The sequence below is a fragment of the Muntiacus reevesi genome, chromosome 1 (genome assembly GCF_963930625.1).
Source record: "Muntiacus reevesi chromosome 1, mMunRee1.1, whole genome shotgun sequence".
NCBI classification, from domain to species: Eukaryota; Metazoa; Chordata; class Mammalia; order Artiodactyla; family Cervidae; genus Muntiacus; species Muntiacus reevesi.
Genome location: NC_089249.1, coordinates 48,319,052 through 48,340,333, shown reverse-complemented (window position 1 = coordinate 48,340,333; position 21,282 = coordinate 48,319,052). Strand labels below are relative to the sequence as shown.

At 46.6% G+C, this 21,282-nt stretch overlaps 1 protein-coding gene across 1 annotated transcript in view; it reads right to left on the bottom strand.

Moving 5' to 3' along the window:
* ANO2 (anoctamin 2) overlaps positions 1-21,282 on the bottom strand; it is a 324,331-nt gene that overhangs the window by 65,449 nt on the left and 237,600 nt on the right. Inside the window, exons 15-16 of the mRNA XM_065923366.1 lie at positions 12,274-12,348; positions 2,642-2,837 (exon numbers count right to left, since the gene is read on the bottom strand). Coding sequence (XP_065779438.1) covers positions 2,642-2,837; positions 12,274-12,348 — 271 coding nt within the window. The remainder of the gene's footprint in view (positions 1-2,641; positions 2,838-12,273; positions 12,349-21,282) is intronic.

The following is a 21,282-nucleotide window of genomic DNA, read 5'->3' as shown; positions in this document are numbered from 1 at the left end:
GTGGGTTCAATTCCTGGGTCGGGAAGATCCCCTGGAGAAGGAAATGGCAACCCACTGCAGTATTCTTGCCTGGAGAATCCCATGGACAGAGGAGCCTGGTGGGCCCCAGTCCATTGGGTCACAAACAGTCGACATGACTGAAGCCAGTTTGCATGCAGGCACTGGTCTTATACTGGGAAAGATGGGGATGATGGCAGAGGGGATGGGACAGAATTCCTATGAGTGGAGCATACAGGGGGACACTCCCAGCATTTCCCCACGTGAGGAGAGTGTGATTAGCTAAGTCCCTGCCTTGTCGCTCTGCTTCACTCCTTCCTTCTCCTCTCGGATGGTTGGAGTGGAGGGTGACATGACACCCCTCGCCTGCCCCTCTGCTCTGCCCTTTAAGGGGAAGCAAAGGGCCTGCAGGAGGCAGGAGCTGTCCTGTGTCCACCCCTGCCATGGCCTAACACCTGCAGGGCCTCCCCCGCCCACCGCTGCCTGCCAGGGGACGCCACTCTGTCTGGAACCTGGAGTAGGAAGTCGGTTTAGTTCTCCTGCGAAGCTGCTTTCTCCCGTGCAGCCTTTTTCAGCTTTAAAGTTGAAACTTGGCTTTTGTCTACATCTGCCTTCACCTTATTTCTCAGCAGGTTCAGTAATCAGGCCAGGAGGATGGTACTTTTTAGTGGATGCCCCTTGTGTGTATGCTAACTCTTTGCAACCCCATGAACTGTAGCCCAACAGGCTCCTCTGTCCATGTAACATCCCAGGCAAGAATACTGGAGTGAGTCGCCATTTCTTACTCCAGGGGATCTTCCACTCCAGGGATCTAATCCAAGGTCTCCCACATTGGCAGGCAGGTTCTTTACCACTGCACCTCCACCCCGCCTTGAACTTGAGCAAATACTTTTCCATCATCAGTAGAGTTCTCAATTTGACATCCAAAGTCCTCCACCAAAATATCTGGGCTCAGCCAACTCTCCAGGCCTGGTGTCCCACCATTCTGTGCCCTGGGCAAGCCAGGACCTGGAGCACCACCACGTGGGCTCCCCTTAGAGTCCTGGACACACCTCCTGTTCTCTCCCATCTGCTGAGCTTTGCCCCTTCAACTCTCTCACATTTAAGTCCCCCAATTCTACCCATTGTACAAGCCCAGCCCATGTGCTACTTCCTGTCGAATCTCCCCTTCCTTGCCAGATTTCTTATCCTGATTCCTCTGCCAAGGACCTTCCTTTCCTCCCTCTTCACATGCCTAAGGTCCACGTCCACTGATCTCCAAGCTCTCCAACTGGATGCTCCCACGTGGAGCCTCCCCTGAGCCCCCAGGGGCATGGAAGGCTCATCCTAAGTGCTTCTATGGAATCACTGACAAACACACTGAAGTGGAATTCTCTGCCCACTTTTCTTAAGAAACATATGAAGGAACCCAGATAACACTTCTATATAAACACACACATGCCCAAAGACAGCAGAACGGCCAGACGGTAAATTGCCTACATTCCACACAGAAACCAAATTCATTGCCCACCAGGAGAAGTGGCCACACCAGAGAAGGCGCTGAAAGAGTCACTGCCGTTAGTGAAACCTTTCTGGAATTCTCTGCACCCCAGGAAAGGCTCCCTTGAAGAGGGGGTTTATCCGGTCAAGTGTCCATTTCCAACTTGATAGCACATTAAAAACATCCCTTCATGAATTTCACTCTCCTGAGGTTACTGAGAGGCTGAGACCACTAGTCCCTGGACTCAGCGAGGGAAAGAGATGCCTCCAGGCCACCCAGGATAAAGACAGTGAGGAGAGGGTCTCAGCTCCCTGCAGCGCCCTCCCTGCCCCGTCCCATCTAAGAAGTATAAGTGCCTGAAAGTGGTGCTCAAGCAAGAGCAGCTTATGGCTCAAATGACACGTCTGAATGCTGAGGCCACTGCATTTTTCTCACTGGCTGGGAGCTTGGGAAGCCCGATACACCCCTTTGAAGTCTGCTCAGAGCCTGGGGAATGCATGGATTTGTGGGGGCCTCTGACAGTATGGGGGCAGATAAGACTCTTTTGGGCTCAAGTATCAAGAGACTTTCCCAACTTTGTAAATGTTGCTGGGAAAATAAGGAGAATGAGAACTCTTGTTTTTTTTTTTTTTTTTTTAAGCAGGAAGTATTGAAGCCCTTTTGCTTCTAACTTAGGCTAAAAAGAATAGCATGCTCAGTGGCTAAGTTGTGTCTATCTCTTTTTGACCCCATGGACTGTAACCTGCCAGGCTCCTCTGTCCATGGGATTATCCCAGGCAAGAATACTGGAGTAGGTTGTCATTTCCTTCTCCAGGGGCTCTTCCCGACACAGGGATGGAACCCACATCTCCGGCACTGGCAGGTGGGTTCTTTACCACGGAACCACCAGGGAAGCAGAAAGAACAGACCCCATGACTGCTCTTGGGCGATAAAGAGGCCATCAATTTGGGCCAGAGGACTACTGATCGAGAATGTTCCAGGAAAGATTCCTGCCTGGGCAGAGACCCTCCAAGGACACACCTTGCTCCTTCTCCTTTCTCCACTTCAAGTGCTCTGGACTGCCTTTGTTTTATGCTGGGTCACGGCCACCAGAAACCTTGCACACACTGAACTGACCACACCCTATGAGGCTCGAGGGGAGCGTGAGAGGTGGCGACTCCATACCGATTTTGGTGAGCCACTTGGCCACGGCGCCGTAGATCTCATCCAGAATGAGAATGACCACCAGGTTGATGATGACCGCCGTGGCCGTCACCGTCACCCGGACGTTGGAGCGTGTGGCCTTGTTGAGGGACAGAGCAGCTGCAGTAGTGATGCGATAGACAATGACCCCAAAGACGATGGAGAAAGTCAAGGCGATCTGTTAGGGAAGACAGGGAGAGTCATAGGTCAGTGGACAGCCACTGCCTAACTACAGCTAGATGCTGTGCCGTGTTGGGCAGTATTAACTTGGGGGACAACAAGGCACTGCCAACCCCAGAAACTCATGCAAATTCCTACACGGGGGCATTTTCCAGGAGACAGTGTCTCTCCCTTTTTTTAGATTCGAAATGGCCTATAATACACACACACACACACACACACACACACAAAGTAAGGTTACCAGTCAGTGGGGGGCAGGGCAATATGGGTGGGGAAAAGAATAATTATGGAATTCTATTAAATCATGTGTGTAAAACTTCTGGAAATTGTAAAGCATCACAGAATTTAAAATTTTTTCATTCAATTACAAGAAATTGTAAAACCTGTTTGTTGTTTAGTTGCTAAGTCACGTCCAATTCCTTGTGACCCCATGGACTGCAGCACGCCAGGCTCCTCTGTCCGAGGGATTTCCCAGGCATTAATACCAGAGTAGGGAGTCCCTGATAGCTCAGTTGGTAAAGAAACCGCCTGCAATGCAGGAGACCCCGGTTCAATTCCTGGGTCGGGAAGAGCCACTGGAGAAGGGATAGGCTACCCACTCCAGTATTTGTGGGCTTCCCTTGTGTCTCAGCTGGTAAATAATCCACCTGCAATGCCGGAGACCTGGGTTAGATCCCTGCGTTGGGAAGATCCCCTGGAGAAGGAAAAGGCTACCCACTCCAGTATTCTGGCCTGGAGAATTCCATGGACTGTATATCCATGGTGTTACAAAGAGTCAGATACGACTGAGAGACTTTCATTTCACTTCTTCAATACTAGAGTGGGTTGTTATTTCCTTCTCCAGGGGATCTCCCCAACCCAGGGATCAAACCCACATCTCCTGTTTGGCAGGCAGATTCTTTATCACTGAGAAGTCTTATAAATAAAAGCTAATCTATAAAAATGTAAAAAAAGAAAAGAAACGAAGACAAACAGTGAATGCATGGTGTAGGACACAGGTGTTGTGATTCCTTTCATTAGGGAGCTTGCACTCTACTATGGGGGTAAGTTCAACCACAGTAAATAGTAAATAATAATTAGTGATGGAGTTGTATCAAAGGAACAATGTAGTTGTGAACACGACTGACAGCAGAGGAGCTAGGGAAGAGTTTGTGGAAGAAGGAGATTTAAAATGCCTGAAGGGCCAGCCCCATTTCCTTTTTCCAGAACCTAAGAACAAAGAGACTCCCTTGCCCCTCCCATCACAGTCAAGGAAGGGCTTCCATGAAGCGCAAGGATGTGAGGGGCAGTAGGTGGAGGGGATTGGCTAGGTGTGCAACTTCCTCAGGTCAACTCTCTAATTCCTTTCCATCAAGTGGAGTCTTCTTTCTTGAATTCTTTCTGCAAAAGGAGGCGGTTCAAGTCACATCCCCTCTGAGTTGTGAAGGAGGGGTAGGTGCTGACTTGAGGAGGATGAAATGGAAAACATGGGGAGAGAACGAACGGGCCAGGTGAAAGGTTCCTGTGAGAAAACACACTGCCCCGGACTGCGGAATCCCCTCCCTGGAAACCAGGGAGGAAGGGGGCAGGGGATGGCAGGGGTGAGGGGAGAGGAGGGCGCGGAGCCTCTGGCCTCTGCTGCCCGTGAATGACACCTGGGTGGGCTGCGCTGGGGAATGGGTTGCAGATGTGGCCACGTGTGGAAGTCCTGGGCCGCCGGGGGTGCCGGTGGCAGCCTCAGCCGTGTACTGCGCATCCTCCTGTGCTTTACAAACATGTCTGTGGACGATGGTGAGAAAAAGGGGCCCCTCCATAAGGAAAGCAGGATGGCAGCGGCCCTGGGGAGAGGGAGGCTCTGTGTGTGTGTGTGTGTGTGTGTGTGTGTGTGTGTGTGTGTGTGTGTGTGTGTGTGTGTGTGTGTGTGTGATGGTGGAGGAGAGGTTAGATGAGAAAACCACTCGGTGGGAGGCCCCTCCTCTGACGGGGTGGGGGCGGGGAGCAGAACCTCAGCCCCCAGGACCGGGGACGTGGGGAAACCGGGCCACGACATCACCGCCCACCAACAACAGAGACACCCCACCTCCCTCTCCTCCGGGATCGTCACCGCCAGACAGCAAGGGCCTGGAAAACGTGGTGTGAGATTCTTTTCCCTCAGAATCGCTTTTGCAGTGAAGGCCAGTGATGGAAGCATTGATGCAGCAAAGTGGAGAGGCCAGGGCATCGAAGAGTGAGTGAGTGTGTGTGTGCATGTGTGTGCGTGTGTGTGTGTGTGTGTGTGTCTGTGTGTGTGTGTGCACACGTGCGCATGCGCACCTGGGGCTAGGTGTGTGGGGAGGATGGGGGGAAACAACCATGGCAAAAACAACCCCTGCTTTGTGGTCCCGCGGATGGGGAGGAGATCAGCTTCTCCCTCCTTCTTTAAGAGGCCCCCCTGCCACCAAGCTGAGGAAAGAGCATGCTTCCTGGTCACTCAAAGTGTGGTTTGCACCCCGCTGTCTCACCTGTGAGCTTGAGAAACTGGCGAGTCACAAGGATGAATCTAGACCTACCGGCTCAGAATCCTCACTTCTTAACGAGATTCCTCTTCTTCTAGAGGCCCTGCTCCACTCACTCAGGGCACCCCTTTTCCCTACCCTCTTTTCTTCCTGGCTCCACCTCCATGCCCCTCCCAAGTCCCCGGATGCTGTGCCTCTGCACCCCAACTTCCCTGGTCTCAATTTTCCATCCCACTCTTCTGAACCTCTCCTTTGGTGTCTCCCACAAACACCTCGAGATTCACAGTTTTCAAGTGGGAAGAGCTTGGAGAGCACCGACCCCATCCCAGGACCAATTTGCAGGTGAGGAAACAGGTGTAGGAAGTGACTTGCTCAAGCTCACAAGGCACATACTACAAACCCAGCTCATAGATCACGGTAGAAACTAAGGAATTTCAGCCTTTAGAGATCATCCACAGCCAGCCTTTGATCTCACAGACAAGGAAAATGAGGACCAAGAAGCAGCAATGGGGCTGGTCCGAGTCCGCAAGATACATGGCAAAGCCATCACCATCATCAACAACAGTTGATCCATAGAGGGAGAATGGATACATGTACACGTATGACTGAGTCCCTTTGCTGTCCAACTGAAACTAGCACGACATTGTTCATCAGCTATACTCATAGTCAACAAAAAGAGTACAAAATGCAGCACTTGGAAACAGCAGAAGGATCTCTGTTCATTTCCAAGGCAAACTATTTAACATCACAGTAACCCAAGTCTATGCCTCAACCACTTCAAAGAAGCTGAACAATTCTATGAAGACCTACAAGATCTTCTAGAACTAATAGTAAAAAAAAGATGTGATTTTCATCATAGAGGATTGGAATGCAAAAGTAGGAAGTCAAGAGATACCCAGAATAATAAGCAAGGTTGGCCTTGGAGTACAAAGTGAAGCAAGGCAAAGGCTAACAGAGTTTTGTCAAGAGAACACCCTGATCATAGCAAACACCCTTTTCCAACAAACCAAGAGACAATCCTACACATAGACATCACCAGATGATCAATACCGAAATCACACTGATTATGTTCTTTGCAACCAAAGGTGGAGAAGCTCTATACAGTCAGTAACCACAAGACCTGGAGCTGACCGTGGCTCAGATTATGAGCTCCTATTGCAAAATTAAATTGAAGAAAGTAGGGAAAACCACTAGATCATTCACATATGTGCTAAATCAAATCCCTTATTATCACAGGGGAGGTGACAAATAGATTCAAGAGATTAGATCTGATAGATAGAATGCCTGAAGAACTATGGATGGAGATTCATAACACTACACAGGACACAGTGACCAAAACCATCCCAAAGAAGAGGAAATACAAAAATACTCCAATATAAAATAAAAAGTTTAGAAAACTCCAGTGTAACATAAAACATGTTCTAATCACTACATCTAATTATCAAGAAAACAAAGTAGCTCACATTAATTGCTTTAAACACGTCATAATGGGAAGAATCAATATTGTCAAAATGGCTATACTACCCAAAGCAATCTATAGATTCAATGCAATCCCTATCAAGCTACCAACAGTATTTTTCACAGATCTAGAACAAATAATTTCACACTTTGTATGGAAATACAAAAAACCTTGAATAGCCAAAGCAATCTTGAGAAAGAAGAATGGAACTGGAGGAATCAACCTGCCTGACTTCAGACTATACTACAAAGCCACAGTCATCAAGACAGTATGGTACTGGCACAAAGACAGAAATATAGATCAATGGAACAAAATAGAAAGCCCAGAGATAAATACATGAACCTATGGACACCTTATCTTCGACAAAGGAGGCAAGAATATACAATGGAAAAAAGACAATCTCTTTAACAAGCGGTGCTGGGAAAACTGGTCAACCACTTGTAAAAGAATGAAACTAGAACACTTTCTAACACCATACACAAAAATAAACTCAAAATGGATTAAAGATCTAAATGTAAGACCAGAGACTATAAAACTCCTAGAGGAGAACATAGGCAAAACACTCTCCGACATAAATCACAGCAGGATCCTCTATTACCCACCTCCCAGAATATTGGAAATAAAAGCAAAAATAAACAAATGGGACCTAATGAAACTTAAAAGCTTTTGCACAAAAAAGGAAACTATAAGCAAGGTGAAAAGATAGCCCTCAGATTGGGAGAAAATAATAGGAAACGAAGCAACAGACAAAGGATTAATCTCAAAAATATACAAGCAACTCCTGCAGCTCAATTCCAGAAAAATAAATGACCCAATCAAAAAATGGGCCAAAGAACTAAACAGACATTTCTCCAAAGAAGACATACAGATGGCTAACAAACACATGAAAAGATGCTCAACATCACTCATTATCAGAGAAATGCAAATCAAAACCACAATGAGGTACCATTACACGCCAGTCAGGATGGCTGCTATCCAAAAGTCTACAAGCAATAAATGCTGGAGAGGGTGTGGAGAAAAGGGAACCCTCTTACACTGTTGGTGGGAATGCAAACTAGTACAGTCACTATGGAGAACAGTGTAGAGATTTCTTAAAAAACTGGAATTAGAACTGCCATATGACCCAGCAATCCCACTTCTGGGCATACACATCAAGGAAACCAGATCTGAAAGAGACACGTGCACCCCAATGTTCATCGCAGCACTGTTTATAATAGCCAGGACATGGAAGCAACCTAGATGCCCATCAGCAGACGAATGGATAAGGAAGCTGTGGTACATATACACCATGGAATATTACTCAGCCATTAAAAAGAATTCATTTGAATCAGTTCTAATGAGATGGATGAAACTGGAGCCCATCATACAGAGTGAAGTAAGCCAGAAAGATAAAGACCAATACAGTATACTAACACATATATATGGAATTTAGAAAGATGGTAACGATAACCCTATATGCAAAACAGAAAAAGAGACACAGATGTACAGAACAGAATTTTGGACTCTGTGGGAGAAGGTGAGGGTGGGATGTTTCAAGAGAACAGCATTGAAACATGTATATTATCTAGGGTGAAACAGATCACCAGCCCAGGCTGGATGCATGAGACAAGTGCTTGGGCCTGGTGCACTGGGAAGACCCAGAGGAATCGGGTGGAGAGGGAGGTGGGAGGGGGGATTGGGATGGGGAATACATGTAAATTCATGGCTGATGCATGTCAAGGTATGACAAAAACTACTACAATATTGTAAAGTAATTAGCCTCCAACTAATAAAAATAAATGGAAAAATAAATAAATAAACACGTCATAATGAATAATCAAAAATTATAGAATAATATTTCAGTAATATTCTATCAAATAAGACAAAGGCCAACAAATGGTGACTTTATCTACCCACTGATTCTACCCACATTTCCCATGGTCATTTTGAAGAAAATGCCTCTCACTAGGTATCACTTGATTGAGGTGAAATATTATTAAACTTTAAGCTAATGCTTATAATAACTAAATTAATTGGATGTATTACATATTCATAAAATATCAGTATTAAAAAAAACAGCTAATCCATGTGTACCCTCCTGATTTCATTATTTCAGCCACAGCTACTTTAGCATGATTCCTTATAATAACCACACAAGCTACACCTTTGGTAGATGCAATTTAGTTCCATCCAGGATCTAAATTCTGCTCTATGGTTCCAAGATCAACCCAGGACTTTTGGCACCAAATCCAACACTCTTCTCATCACTTTGGCTGCATTATTAATTTTGTCTATGAAATTAAACGAGTGTTTTCTGACTACTTACTGCACTGTGTGAGGTGTATTTCATGTTTGTGATCAGGTCCCCCAACTGGACCAAAAGTGGAGATTGATCATGTTCTTCTTTCTATGCTTTGTGCAGCTACAGAGAGGTGCCTCCTGCTGGAACCTGTTTGGTAAAGATTTGCTCACCCTCAACTCTGGCAGTTTCCCTCTCCTGCATGTGGCCACCTATCATGGCCTCTGGATCTCTTGGTGGGTTTTTTAATACATTTTTTTTGGACCAGATCTCACAACATGCAAGATCTTAGTTCCCTGACCAGGGATCAAACCTTTGCTCCCTGCAGTGGATACTCAGAGCCCTAACCACTGGACCACCAGGGAAGCCTCTTTAACACAATGTTTAAACGTTATTTTCCATTTACGGTTATTACAAAATATTGGCTGTGTTCCCCAAGTTGCACAGTACATTCTTGTGGCTCTTGTGTTTGAATTCCATAATCTTACATCTGGACACAGCCAAAACACAGTGGAAGCCATGCTGTGGAGCCCAGAGTCTTAACTTCACATGATGAGAGAGACAGTGGGGACAGCCAATCTAGTCCTGACCCTCCAGGACTTGCATTGTGAATGGAAGCTGAGAAGACCATGGCACCCATACAATAAGGATGCTCCCCTTGGAGAGGGGAATGGCTACCCACTCCAGTATTCTTGCCTGGGAAATCCCATGGACAGAGGATTCTGGTGGGCTACAGTCCTTGGGGTTGCAAAGACTCAGACATGACTGAGTGACTAACACTTTCTTTTCACTTTCAGGAAAGGCATAGATGAGCAGGTGACATTTCAGCAAGGACCTAACGGAGGACATCGCAGGGCCAGGGGTCAAGGGGTGCTGGCAGAGGGTGGCTTTAGCAATGAGTGAGGGAGAGTTGGGGCGGAAGATGGGTGTTGGGGAGAACGAAGGTCTGTCCTAGTGTAAGAACGTCAGCTTCGATGTCTCGTGAGGTTGATGCCGAGCAGGATCTGTGGGGCTCCTGGGCACAAAGCCTTTCTGTGAAATAGCCTTCATTCAACCTCTATGACTTTCCCTGAGTTCCAATGTGCAGATTTGAATAGTCACTAATCAATGGAGGAGCAGTCACAAAGCCACCTGGGACAAGGCTAAAGGGACCAGAGAAGCTTACCAAGACTAGGGGACACCTGAGACCCTGCTTCCCAGGTGGTGCTAGTGGTAAAGAACACACTTGCCAATGCAGGAGACAAAAAAGACATGTCTTCGATCCCTGAGTTGGGAAAATCCTCTAGAGGAGGCTGTGGCAACCCACTCCAGTATTCTTGCCTGGAGAATCCCATGGACACAGGAGGCTGGCAGGCTACAGTCCACGGGGTTGCAAAGAGTAGACATGACTGAAGTGACTGAGCAGGCACATTGAGACCCTGCACACTCCCTAAATTGTCAGCATCACCACCCTTGGATCCAACCAAACCCAGTGTTGTGGCTGTTTTGAAACTTTGCAGAAGAAAGAAGAATGCAAAACTGTCACGACCTTGATCCTTACCACATACCCCTGACCATAGTCCTGACTATGAGACCTCTCCCTACTCCCCAGGGAAGGGGGTACAGTTCTTGAGGTGCAAGATTACCGTGCTCCCTCTTCGCCTGACAAAGGAATAAAGCCACTTTCTTCCTTCTTGGAAGGACAGATGCTGAAGCTGAAGTTCTAATACTTTGGCCACCTGATGTGAAGAACTGACTCATTAGAAAAGACCCTGATGCTGGGAAAGATTGAAAGCAGGAGGAGAAGGGAATGACAGAGGATGAGATGGTTGGATGGCATCACCAACTCAAAGGATATGAGTTTGGGTAAACTCCGGGAGACAGTGAAGAACAGGGAAGCCTGGCATGCTGCAGTCCATGGGGTCGCAAGGAGTCGGACACAATTGAGTGACTGAACTCCATATTTCTGTTCAGCATCTGTGAACAGAGAACTAAGATTTTGGCCTCAAGATGTGATGCCTTTAGAGAGTTTTGAGCAGAGGAGTAATGTGATGTGACCTAGATTTGGAAAAGATCAGCAGGCTGATGATCTGTTGGGGCCAGAATAACAGCAGGGAGCTGAGTTAGGAGGCCACTGTGATAATCCAAGTGATGGAGGAGGGTTTCTGATGACTGGTCTCTGATATACAAACATGAGTCAATGGTTATCTTGGGCGTGGGAGGAAAGCTTAGGCACCCTGCTCTAAAGGGAGGGAATTGCCTCTGATAATCCTCCCATAGAAAAAGGACACAAAATAGGATTCATTCAAAAAGGAAAGGAACATTATTAGCTCAACACTCTGGGCTGGAGAAGAAAGAGAAAATTCATCTTTGTCTACCCAGGCCTCTTCCATGGGTGAGGAAGATGAACACCACCACACTGGGCTTTTCTTGGCTCTCATCACTCCATGAAAAATATCCTCAATGGATGATAGACTGGCATCCCTAAAAGCTTCCTCATGGCCGTGGTCCTGGCATCTTCTGCCAAGGTTTAGTCACTACGGGTGGAGGAGGAAATGACACCGGATACTCAAGTTCATTGCCATAGGTGCCCTGGACTAACTCTGTAACCCCAAAAAAGCCACTCTTTTACAAACATCATCCTGACCCCTTTATTTCAAATTCCACACCTTGTTCTAGGGTAATGCCAGGCCCCATCTGGAGACTGGATTTTTTTTAAAAATGAAAAAAAAATGCAGCAAATAAGGATTTTTTAAAAAAACCAAATTGGTAGGGGGCTATATAATTTATTATCCAACTTGGAATACTTTTGTAATAATTTTAGTCATCTATTTATTTTGGCCCGTGCTGGGTCTTCGTTGCTACGCAGGCTTTTCTCCGGTCGTGGCGAGCCGGGGCTACTCTTCATTGCAGCGTGTGGCCTTCCATTGCAGTGGCTTCTCCTGTTGCGGAGCAGGGACTCTAGGCACAAGGGCTTCAGTAGCTGCAGCATTAGGCTCAGGGTCACACTTCCAAGGCTCTGAGCACCACGGGCTCAATAGTTGTGGTACACAGGCTTCCCGGCAGGTGGGATCTTCCTGGACTAGCGACTGAACCCCCGTCTCCTGCCCCTCTAGGAGGACCATGGGTTCATCTTCACTAGCCCCTCATCATCCCCACAGCATCACAGACTAACACCCCCAGCATCCGCACAGCAGGACCCACACGCATATGGCAGAACCAGGTGTTCCCACCAGGAAATTACCATGAACAAGATGGAGGCGAAGTTCATCAGGTAACCTGGGAAACGATCTTTCCAGGTCAGCTTATCTTCATCGTCCTGGGGAGAAACAGGAGAACAGTGACCATCAGATGCTGTAAGTAACAGATATAAAATGTCCCTCAGTTTTCCATAAATGTGTACATCATTCACCACTCTACTTAGAGATGTTTTTGGTCTCTGATGCCTCACCCTCCACATCGACAACAGCCCTCCTAATTCTGTGATTTCTAGATTTTGGAAAATCTGTGGTGAAAAGAGGACAATATTTGATTTCAGCCTCACACTGGGCTAAAGTTTCAGTTCAGCCGTTCTATCAGTTGTGTGAACTTTGCTGTGTCTCTTAACGTTTCTATTTCTTCATCTGCTAAATGGGCACAGTCATGACCCCCATCCTGACTCATGCACGGGATGGTTTTATTTGTTTTATTTTAATGAGAAACACACAAATGTGGTAAAGTGAGAGACAAATGACAGATACAAATGACCATGGGGCAGCATCCTAGAATAGATCATCATTTACATCAGACATTAGCCACTGACCTTAGATCCCGAGTGTGCAAATTACCCACAATTTTTGTTCTTCAAAGAACCTATACATGTTGTCATCTGTTCCCTCCAAAACAACTGTTCTCCCCTGGTCACAAAGGCCGACAACTCAGGGTGTAGGCTCAGCTGATGCCTTGCTGTCAGTCTGGCTGAGAACCAGACTCCATCCAGTTCACCCCTTGCTCTCTTGGGTCCTCCGTATCCCTGGCCACATCTGCCTTCCCCCCCCGCCAAGGACCCTCACCTGGCAGGGTGAAGCCCACCAGGTACAAGGGGTTAAACACCTCTGCCAATTAACTGCCACATAATTTTAGCCTGGGCACTGAATTTGATGCTTTCGAACTGTGGTGTTGGAGAAGACCCTTCAGGGTCCCAAGGAGATCAGATCAGTCAATCCTAAAGGAAGTCAACCCTAAATATTCATTGAAAGGACTGATACTGACACTGAAGCTCCAATACTTTGGCCACCTGATGAGAAGAGCTGACTCATTGGAAAAGACCTGATGCTGGGGAAGACTGAAGGTGGGAGGAGAAGGGGATGACAGAGGATAAGATGGTTGGATGTCATCGTCGACTTGATGGACATGAGTTTGAGCAAACTCCAGGAGAAGATGAAGGACAGGGAAACATGGTGTGCTTCAGTCCACGGGGTCATGAAGAGTTGGACACGACTGAGCGACTGAATGACAACAACTGGATTTCTTCGAGCTGCCATTCTTTACAATTAGAATGGATACAGTGCCCAGCAAGGTTGCCTCGAAGGCCAGCTGAAGCCATACTGGGGAGGATGCGGTGGAAACGGCAAAGCCCTCCGTGCTGGCGAGGTAGGGCCCCTGCATTTCTGCAGCCTGTCTGACTCTTAACTCCACAAGCCAGCGTTCCAGGCCCTGCTCTGCTTCTCTCACCCCTCCTCGCCAGATTTCAGAACACACCTGATCTGAGTCTAGCAACAGTGCCATCTAGGCTTTGAAAGCTTGTACTGTAGGCTCCCCCAGTGGCTCAGTGGTAAAGAATCTGCCTGCAGTGCAGGAGACTTGGATTCGACCCCTGTGTCAGGAAGATCCCCTAGAGGAGGAAATGACAACCCACTCCAATATTCTTGCCTGGAGAATCCCACGGAGGAGCCTGGCGGGCTACAGTCCATAGGGTCGCAAAGAGTCAGACATGACTGAGCAACTAAACCTCCATCACCACTCTAAGCGAAGGGCCTTCTTGGCCTGAAAATCTTCTTTCTGAAAGCCTCTGTGAGCCCACTGTGTGCAGACTTTGCGACCATGCACAGTGGGGAGACGGAGGACAGTGGACACAGTCACTGTCCCCAGGGGGCTCCCTGTTTAATGGGATGGAAGTGACAACCAGACACAAAAAGAGCTTCAGGAATCCCGTGCCAGTTCAGGAAAGTGGGTCATCCTGCGAGTAAGCCTTGGCAGGATTTGAGGAAAGGAACGGTGTATCCTTCTCAAGGCATGTCTGGAGCTGAGCACAGGGCTGAGGTGACTACAACGTGATGGAAATAAGCATTAACAGCTCGGTGGTCTGTAATGACCTAGAGGGGTCGGAGGGAGGTCCAAGAGGGAGGGGATAAATGTATAAAGTGAAGAGTTAGTCACTCAGTTGTGTCCAACTCTTCGAGACCCCATGGACTATAACCTGCCAGGCTCCTCTGTCTATGGAATTCTCCAGGCAAGAAACACTGGAGTGGGTAGCCATGCCCTTCTCCAAGGGATCTTATACTTTTAGCTGATTCACTTCATTCTACAACAGAAACAACACAACACTGTAAAGCAATTATATCTCAATTAAAAAAAAAAAAAGAGCATTAAGGCTGGAGTCATTCAGTGACCCACACTCTCATGTACCAACGACGTCAACAAGGGATGCTCGGTTTCTCGTAGGCCCCAATAGGATCAAGTCTCCAGACTCTGAGCCCAGCAGACTTTCCATCACACAGTGAGAACAAGGTCACTGCAGATCTTGACCATCGTGCACAGGTGGGACTATAAAAACCTATTTCTATTAGGACTGAGGCAAGTCCTCTAAATGAGGCCAGACATCAAAAGGGACTAGTATTTTTTTCTCTCTGCCTTCAGTATTCATTCTTTTTTATTTGTTTTCTTTTCAAAATTTATTTATTTGGCTGCGTCGGGTCTTAGTCGCAGCCCACAGGATCTTTGCTGTCATGTAGGATTTGTCGTTGCAGCACATGGACTCTCTGGCTGTGGCACAGTCTCAGCAGTTGTGGGCACACACACTTAGCTGTTTTGCAGGTGGGATCTTAGTTCCCTGACCAGGGATAAAACCCGCATCCCTTGCATTGCAACGTGGATTCTTAACCACTGGACCCCCAGGGAAGTATCCAGTATTCATTATTAATTTCACTCACACTAGTGGTATCTTGGCTTCCCAGAATCTGCCTGCCAATGCAGGAGAAGCAAGAGACTCAGGTTCAGTTCCTGGTTCGGGAAGATACCCTGGAGAAAGAAATCATAATGCACTCCAGTGTTCTTCCCTGGAGAATCCCATGAACGGAGGAGCCTGGTGGGCTACAGTCCATGGGATCACAAAGAGTAAGACATAATTGAGCACGGTGGTATCTTACTTTAAGATTCTGATTAGAAAGCTGAAGACGGGTGAGTAGATGATAACTCTGTAGGGATTATGAAAAGAAGTCTAGGGTTATGTGGGGCTCATCTGCAGGCCTCTCTCATTGTGATTATGGTCTGGATTATTCTCTGACTCTTTTCCTGCCTTCTGGCCTGGGGATGAGAGGTTCTGCCTTGAGAACCAGCAAGCCAGGTGTGGTCAGAAATGCCAGCGATGAGCAGGGAAGGGAAAGCTCCAGTTACAGGTTCTGCGTCTCCAGTTCCTCCCCGGTGAGGCTCCCTGAGTGGGGAGCAGAGCAAGGAGAGATAGAAAGACCTGTGCGTGGTCCATGAAATCAGGGGAAGGGGCAAGGAAGCAGTCAGTGAGGATGAGACCAGGCTCAGAATGGTCCTCAAGGACAAGATGGACAGTCTTGGAAGAAATGGGAAAAAAGGAAGTGCAAGCAGAGAAGTAGGAAACACAGCCCCAGATGAAAAAGGCTCTGAAATAAGTATAATTGTAGAGGATGACTAGCAAACCCAAGGGCAGGGCCAGGGGTCAGAGAGGGTTTTGACCAAGGTTCTTGCCAAGTGTTCCACCTTCTTAAGGCCAGAAACTGAGTGGGATGAGGTGCGTTCAGACCAGCCTCTATACACGCTAAGTCACTAAAGTTGAGTCAGACTCTTTGCGACTCAAAGAGCCTGCCAGGCTCCTCTGTCCCTGGGATTCTCCAGGCACCAACACTGGAGTGGGTTTCCATGCCCTCTTCCAGGGGATCTTCCTGACCCAGGGATTGAACGCCTGTCTCTTGCATCTCCTTAGTAGACAGGTGGATTCTTCATCACTAGCACCACCTGGGTGGGTGCTAATTAGAATCTCTGCTCACTGACACAGAAAAGATGTGAAGATTCATGGCCAAACACCATCCAGTTAACTACACTCCACGTAAAAGTCACACAACCAGCTTGTGGGATCGTAGAAGAACTTGGAACTTGAACTTCTGAGTTCAACTCTTGGCTCTGACACGAGTCAAGTGGCCTTGGGAAATTCCCAGAACCTCTGTTTCCTCATTTGTAAAGTAATTATATTCCTTATCTGTAAAATCCATAAACGGTAACATCTATTGTGCCAAATTATTATACCATGTATTTTATATTAATTAGCCAACCCATGGAGGGGCCAAGCCAGAGCACCTGCACACACAGGTAAGCGAGAGCTCTTAGAGTCTCCCTCTTTTTAACTCGGAGATGACAACACATCCCACTGAAGTGGCAGAAGTCATGCACAGATCACACAGCTGAACGCCTGGGAAGGCGCTCTGTCAGCTCTAAGTGTTACTCCCTCAGTTGTGTCCGACTCTTTGTGACCCCATGGACTATAGCCTGCCAGGCTCCTCTGTCCCTGGATTTTCCAGGCAAGAATATTGGAGTGGGTAGCCATTCCCTTCTCCAGGGGATCTTCCCCTCCCAGGGATTGAACTTGAGTTTCCTGCATTGCAGGTGGAGTCTTTACCACCTGAGCCACCAGGGAAGCCCCAACAAAAAGCCACACCAGGCGTCACACCAAAAGTAAGGTCAAGTCAGTGTCATGACTGTATCAGAAGCGGGTGGACAGGAAGGGCTCAGCTCATTCACCACTGTTAAGCCAGGAGCCTAGCCATTGTCTATGCTTGTGTCCTTGTCCCTAAACTATGGCTTTCACTTCCAAGTCTCCAAACAGGAAGTAGCGTGGTGATATCCACAACAGACCACAGCAGTGTCTTTTTGGCAGACTGAACAGCAGGAAATGCAGTCACTGCAAATGCAGCAGATGAGACTCTTGAAGCAAATCCTGGGAGGGCAACCTTAGAAAGTGGTCAATCATCCCTGAGTTTGTATTTATTTAAATTAACACATGATTAACATATAATAAAATTCACCTTATTAGCGTGCAGTTCTGTGAATTTTTGATAAATATGTACGTATCATGTGTAACCATGACCATAATCAAGAAGTAGAACCATCGTGCCCTCAATACTGCCCCACGTCTCTGTGTGGTCCATCACCTCCCTCAGTCTCCAGCTCCTGGCAAGACCTATTCTCTGTCCCTTTAGTGCTGCCTTTTCCAAAATGTCATAAAAGTAAATTCCTATAGCATGGCTCCTTTCCAGTCTGACTTGTCTCACTTAATGCACTGCATTTGGGATTCCCTCCAGCTACATTTTCAGAACTCTGTTTTCTCGTATCGCTGAGTAATATTTCACCGTATAGACCTGCCACACCTCCCTGAACCATCGCTGGTTGAGAGATGTCTAGATTGCTTTCAGTTGTTGGTAATTACGAGTAAAGCTGTTGGAAGTATTTGCACACTGGCTTTGGTGTCAGCATAGTGAAGTCGTTCAGTCGTGTCGGACTCTTTGCGACCCCGTGGATTGTAGCCTACCAGGATCCTCTCCGTTCATGGGATTCTCCAGGCAAGAATACTGGAGTGGGTTGCCATTTCCTTCTCCAGGGGATCTTTCTGACCCAGGGATCGAACCCAGGTCTCCCACATTGGAGGCAGACGCTTTAACCTCTGAGCCACCAGGGAAGCCCTAGGTAAATACCAAGTAGTGGAATTGCTGAGTCATGGGTTGTGTGTATCTTTGGTTTATAAGCAACTGCCAGACTGTTTTACAAAATGGCTGTGCTATTTTTGCATTTTCACCAGGAACATATGAGAATTCTTTCCTCTACTTTCTTTTCTTTAAATAAACTTAAAAAAAATTTTAGAATAGCTTTAGATTTACGAAAGCTTCAAAGATGGTACAATGTGTGTGTGTGCATGTGTGTACAAATACATATATATACACACAACTCTGCACCCAGGTTCCTTATTATCTTAGTATGGGTACATTTTTTGCAAGCAATGAACCAATATTGTACCTTATTATGTTTTTTTTTTTTTTTGGCCACTTTCAGCAGCATGCAGGATCATAGTTTCCAGACCAGGGATCGAACCCATGACGCCTGCTGTGGAAGCTCAAAGCCTTAACCTCTGGACTACCAGGGAAGTGCCTGTACCTTACCATTAACTAAAGCTCACATTTTATATGGATTTTCTTAGTTTTCACCTAAAATTCCTTTTCTGCTCCTCTTCTGCATCAAAGATTCCAGTTATTTTTAGCCATCACCTCTTCTTAGGCCCCTCTAAACTATGACAATGTCTCAGACTTTTCTTGTTGCTGATGACCTTGTCAGTTTTGAGGAGTAAGTAGTCGAGGATTTTGTACAATGTTGCTCAGAACAGGCTTCTCTGAAGTTTTTCTCATAATTAGGTTGAAGCTATGGGTTTGGAGGAGGAAGACCCCAGAGGTACAGCCAAACTTGCACCAGAGAAAGGTCATGGTCACTGTGTGGTGGTCTGCTGCCAGTCTGATCCACTACAGCTTTCTGAGTCCCAGCGAAACCATTACATCTGAGAAATATGCTCAGCAAATCGATGAGATGCATGAAAACTACAATGCCTACAGCTGGCATTGGTCAACAGAAAGGGCCCAATTCTTCTCCACGACAACGCTCGAATGCACATTGCACAACAAATTCTTCACTTTACAAGTTAAATGAATTGAGCTTCGAAGTTTTGCCTCATCCGCCATATTCACCTGACCTCTCCCCAACCGATTACCACTTCTTCAAGCATCTTGACAACTCTTTGCAGGGAAAATGCTTCTACAACCAGCAGGAGGCAGAAAATGCTTTCCAAGAGGTCATCTAATCCCGAAGCATGAATTTTTACACTACAGGAATAAGCAAACTTATTTCTTGTTGGCAAAAATGTCTTGATTGAAATGGTTCCTACTTTGATTAATAAAGATGTGCTTGAGCCTAGTTAAAATGATTTAAAATTCACAGTCTGAAACTGCAATTACTTTTGCACCAGTCTGACATCATGTTCATTTCATCACAGCAAAGGGACAGGCCATAATATGACCTGTCACTCATGATGCTTGTCAGGTTTCCCAGCTCTCCTGTAACCCTTTCCCCTCCTTTCATACTTTACCCGTTGGAAGGAAGTCACTACGAGCAGCCCACATTTGACGGATAGACAGTTATAGTCTGCCTCCTTGAGGGGATAGTATCTGTAGATTCCTTGAAGTTTCTAATTCAGATGTTTATAATGTTTTAGATTTACTTCAAGTATGGATTAAGAAAAGACCTGCTCAGTTATGCCAATGTTAAACCAATACAGACTGCTCTGAATTCAGTAAAGGAGAATAAAGATGATATTTGCCTACTGCTCAGGAAGCATCATGCCTGGAACAGAACTGGATTTTGGCTTCAAAGCAAGCCATCTGTGGTCCTCTTTCTTTGAAGAATTCTAAAGGGGCAGGAAATCAACCCCAAATATTCACTGGAAGGACTGATGTTGAAGCTGAAATTCCAATACTTTGGCCTCCTGATGCAAAGAGCCAACTCACTGGGAAAGACGCTGATGCTGGGAAAAATTGGAGGCATGAAGAGAAGGGAGCAACAAATAATGAGATGGTTGGATTGTATCACCCACTCAATGGACATGAGTTTGAGCAAACTCTGGGAGATGGTGAAGGACAGGGGAGCCTGGCGTGCGGCAAGTCCATGGGATCGCAAAGTCAGACACAACTGAGCAACTGAACAACAACAAAAGGGCAGGAAGTCAAGCACCATCATCATCACCTACCTCTCCCACTCCAGCTAACCACTGGAGGTTTGTGAATAGATTGGCTTTGGTTTCCATTAGAATGTTCACATACTGAGCCTCTGTTACTGAAAATATTTGTGTCAAGGGGACAATGTCAAGGAGAGGGAATAGTGAGGCATTTGGAAATACAAGACCTGGGCTTCATCCCTGTCTCTACCTCTTTATTAGCTGAGCAACTTTGGGAATATTGTCTAACATCTCTCTGACCTCATAGCATCAGCTTCAATTGGACAACTGGTAGACCTAACCTACTGAACCTCAATGAGTACATCATGCATGTGACAATATTGGAAAAATTCTAAGTTGGTATAACTGTGAGTTGTTACTAATCCTATTTCTATGCAGGAAGCTTTCACTGAACATCAAATGTGTATCCAGCATTGTTCTGGCACTGGACACTGCAGATATGGAGAAGCCACATTCTTTGCTCTTAGGGTGAGATGGTTGGACAGCATCACCCACTCAATAGACATGAGTTTGAGCAAACTCTAGGAGATACTGAAGGGCAGGGGAGCCTGGCGTGTTGCAGTCCGTGGGGCCTTAGGGGACGCTCCAACCACTAAAAGAAACTGAGAAACACAACACCTATTATGAGATGATATGACACATGTCATGGGAACACAGGGGAGGGAGCAATTGCCTGCCTTGGGAGAGAAGGAAGACATCAAAGATGAAGAGACATTTTACTTGTGACTAAAGAATGACAAGGGTTTTCCAGGTTGAAAATAGAGATGATCATATGACTTCAGGCATAACTTCTCTGCACCTCAGTTTCCTCATCTCTAAAAAAGAGATTAAGATGAGTGCCCTTCATACAAGATTGCTGCCGTGAAGATGAAATGAGGTGACACACGGGAACATGCACATGGAACTCTGCCTGACACAGAGCTGGAACCCAACACTTGTAACCTAACATCACTATCATCATTATTGTTTCAACCACCAGGGACCCTGGCCCTTATCAGGACACATTAGATGACATTTCCTTATCAAGTGACAAGGAAATCCCAAGTTCAATGTGGGCTCTGCTTCCTACAGTAGAGATCTGGGGGCCATTCTTCCAGTTCTGAAGTCACACAGCTGTTCTACGTGACCTGGTCCCACTTTGCCCTGACACAGTTGTTCAATGCCCCCTCTGCTGGTGAGTCTTCAAGACCCCTCACA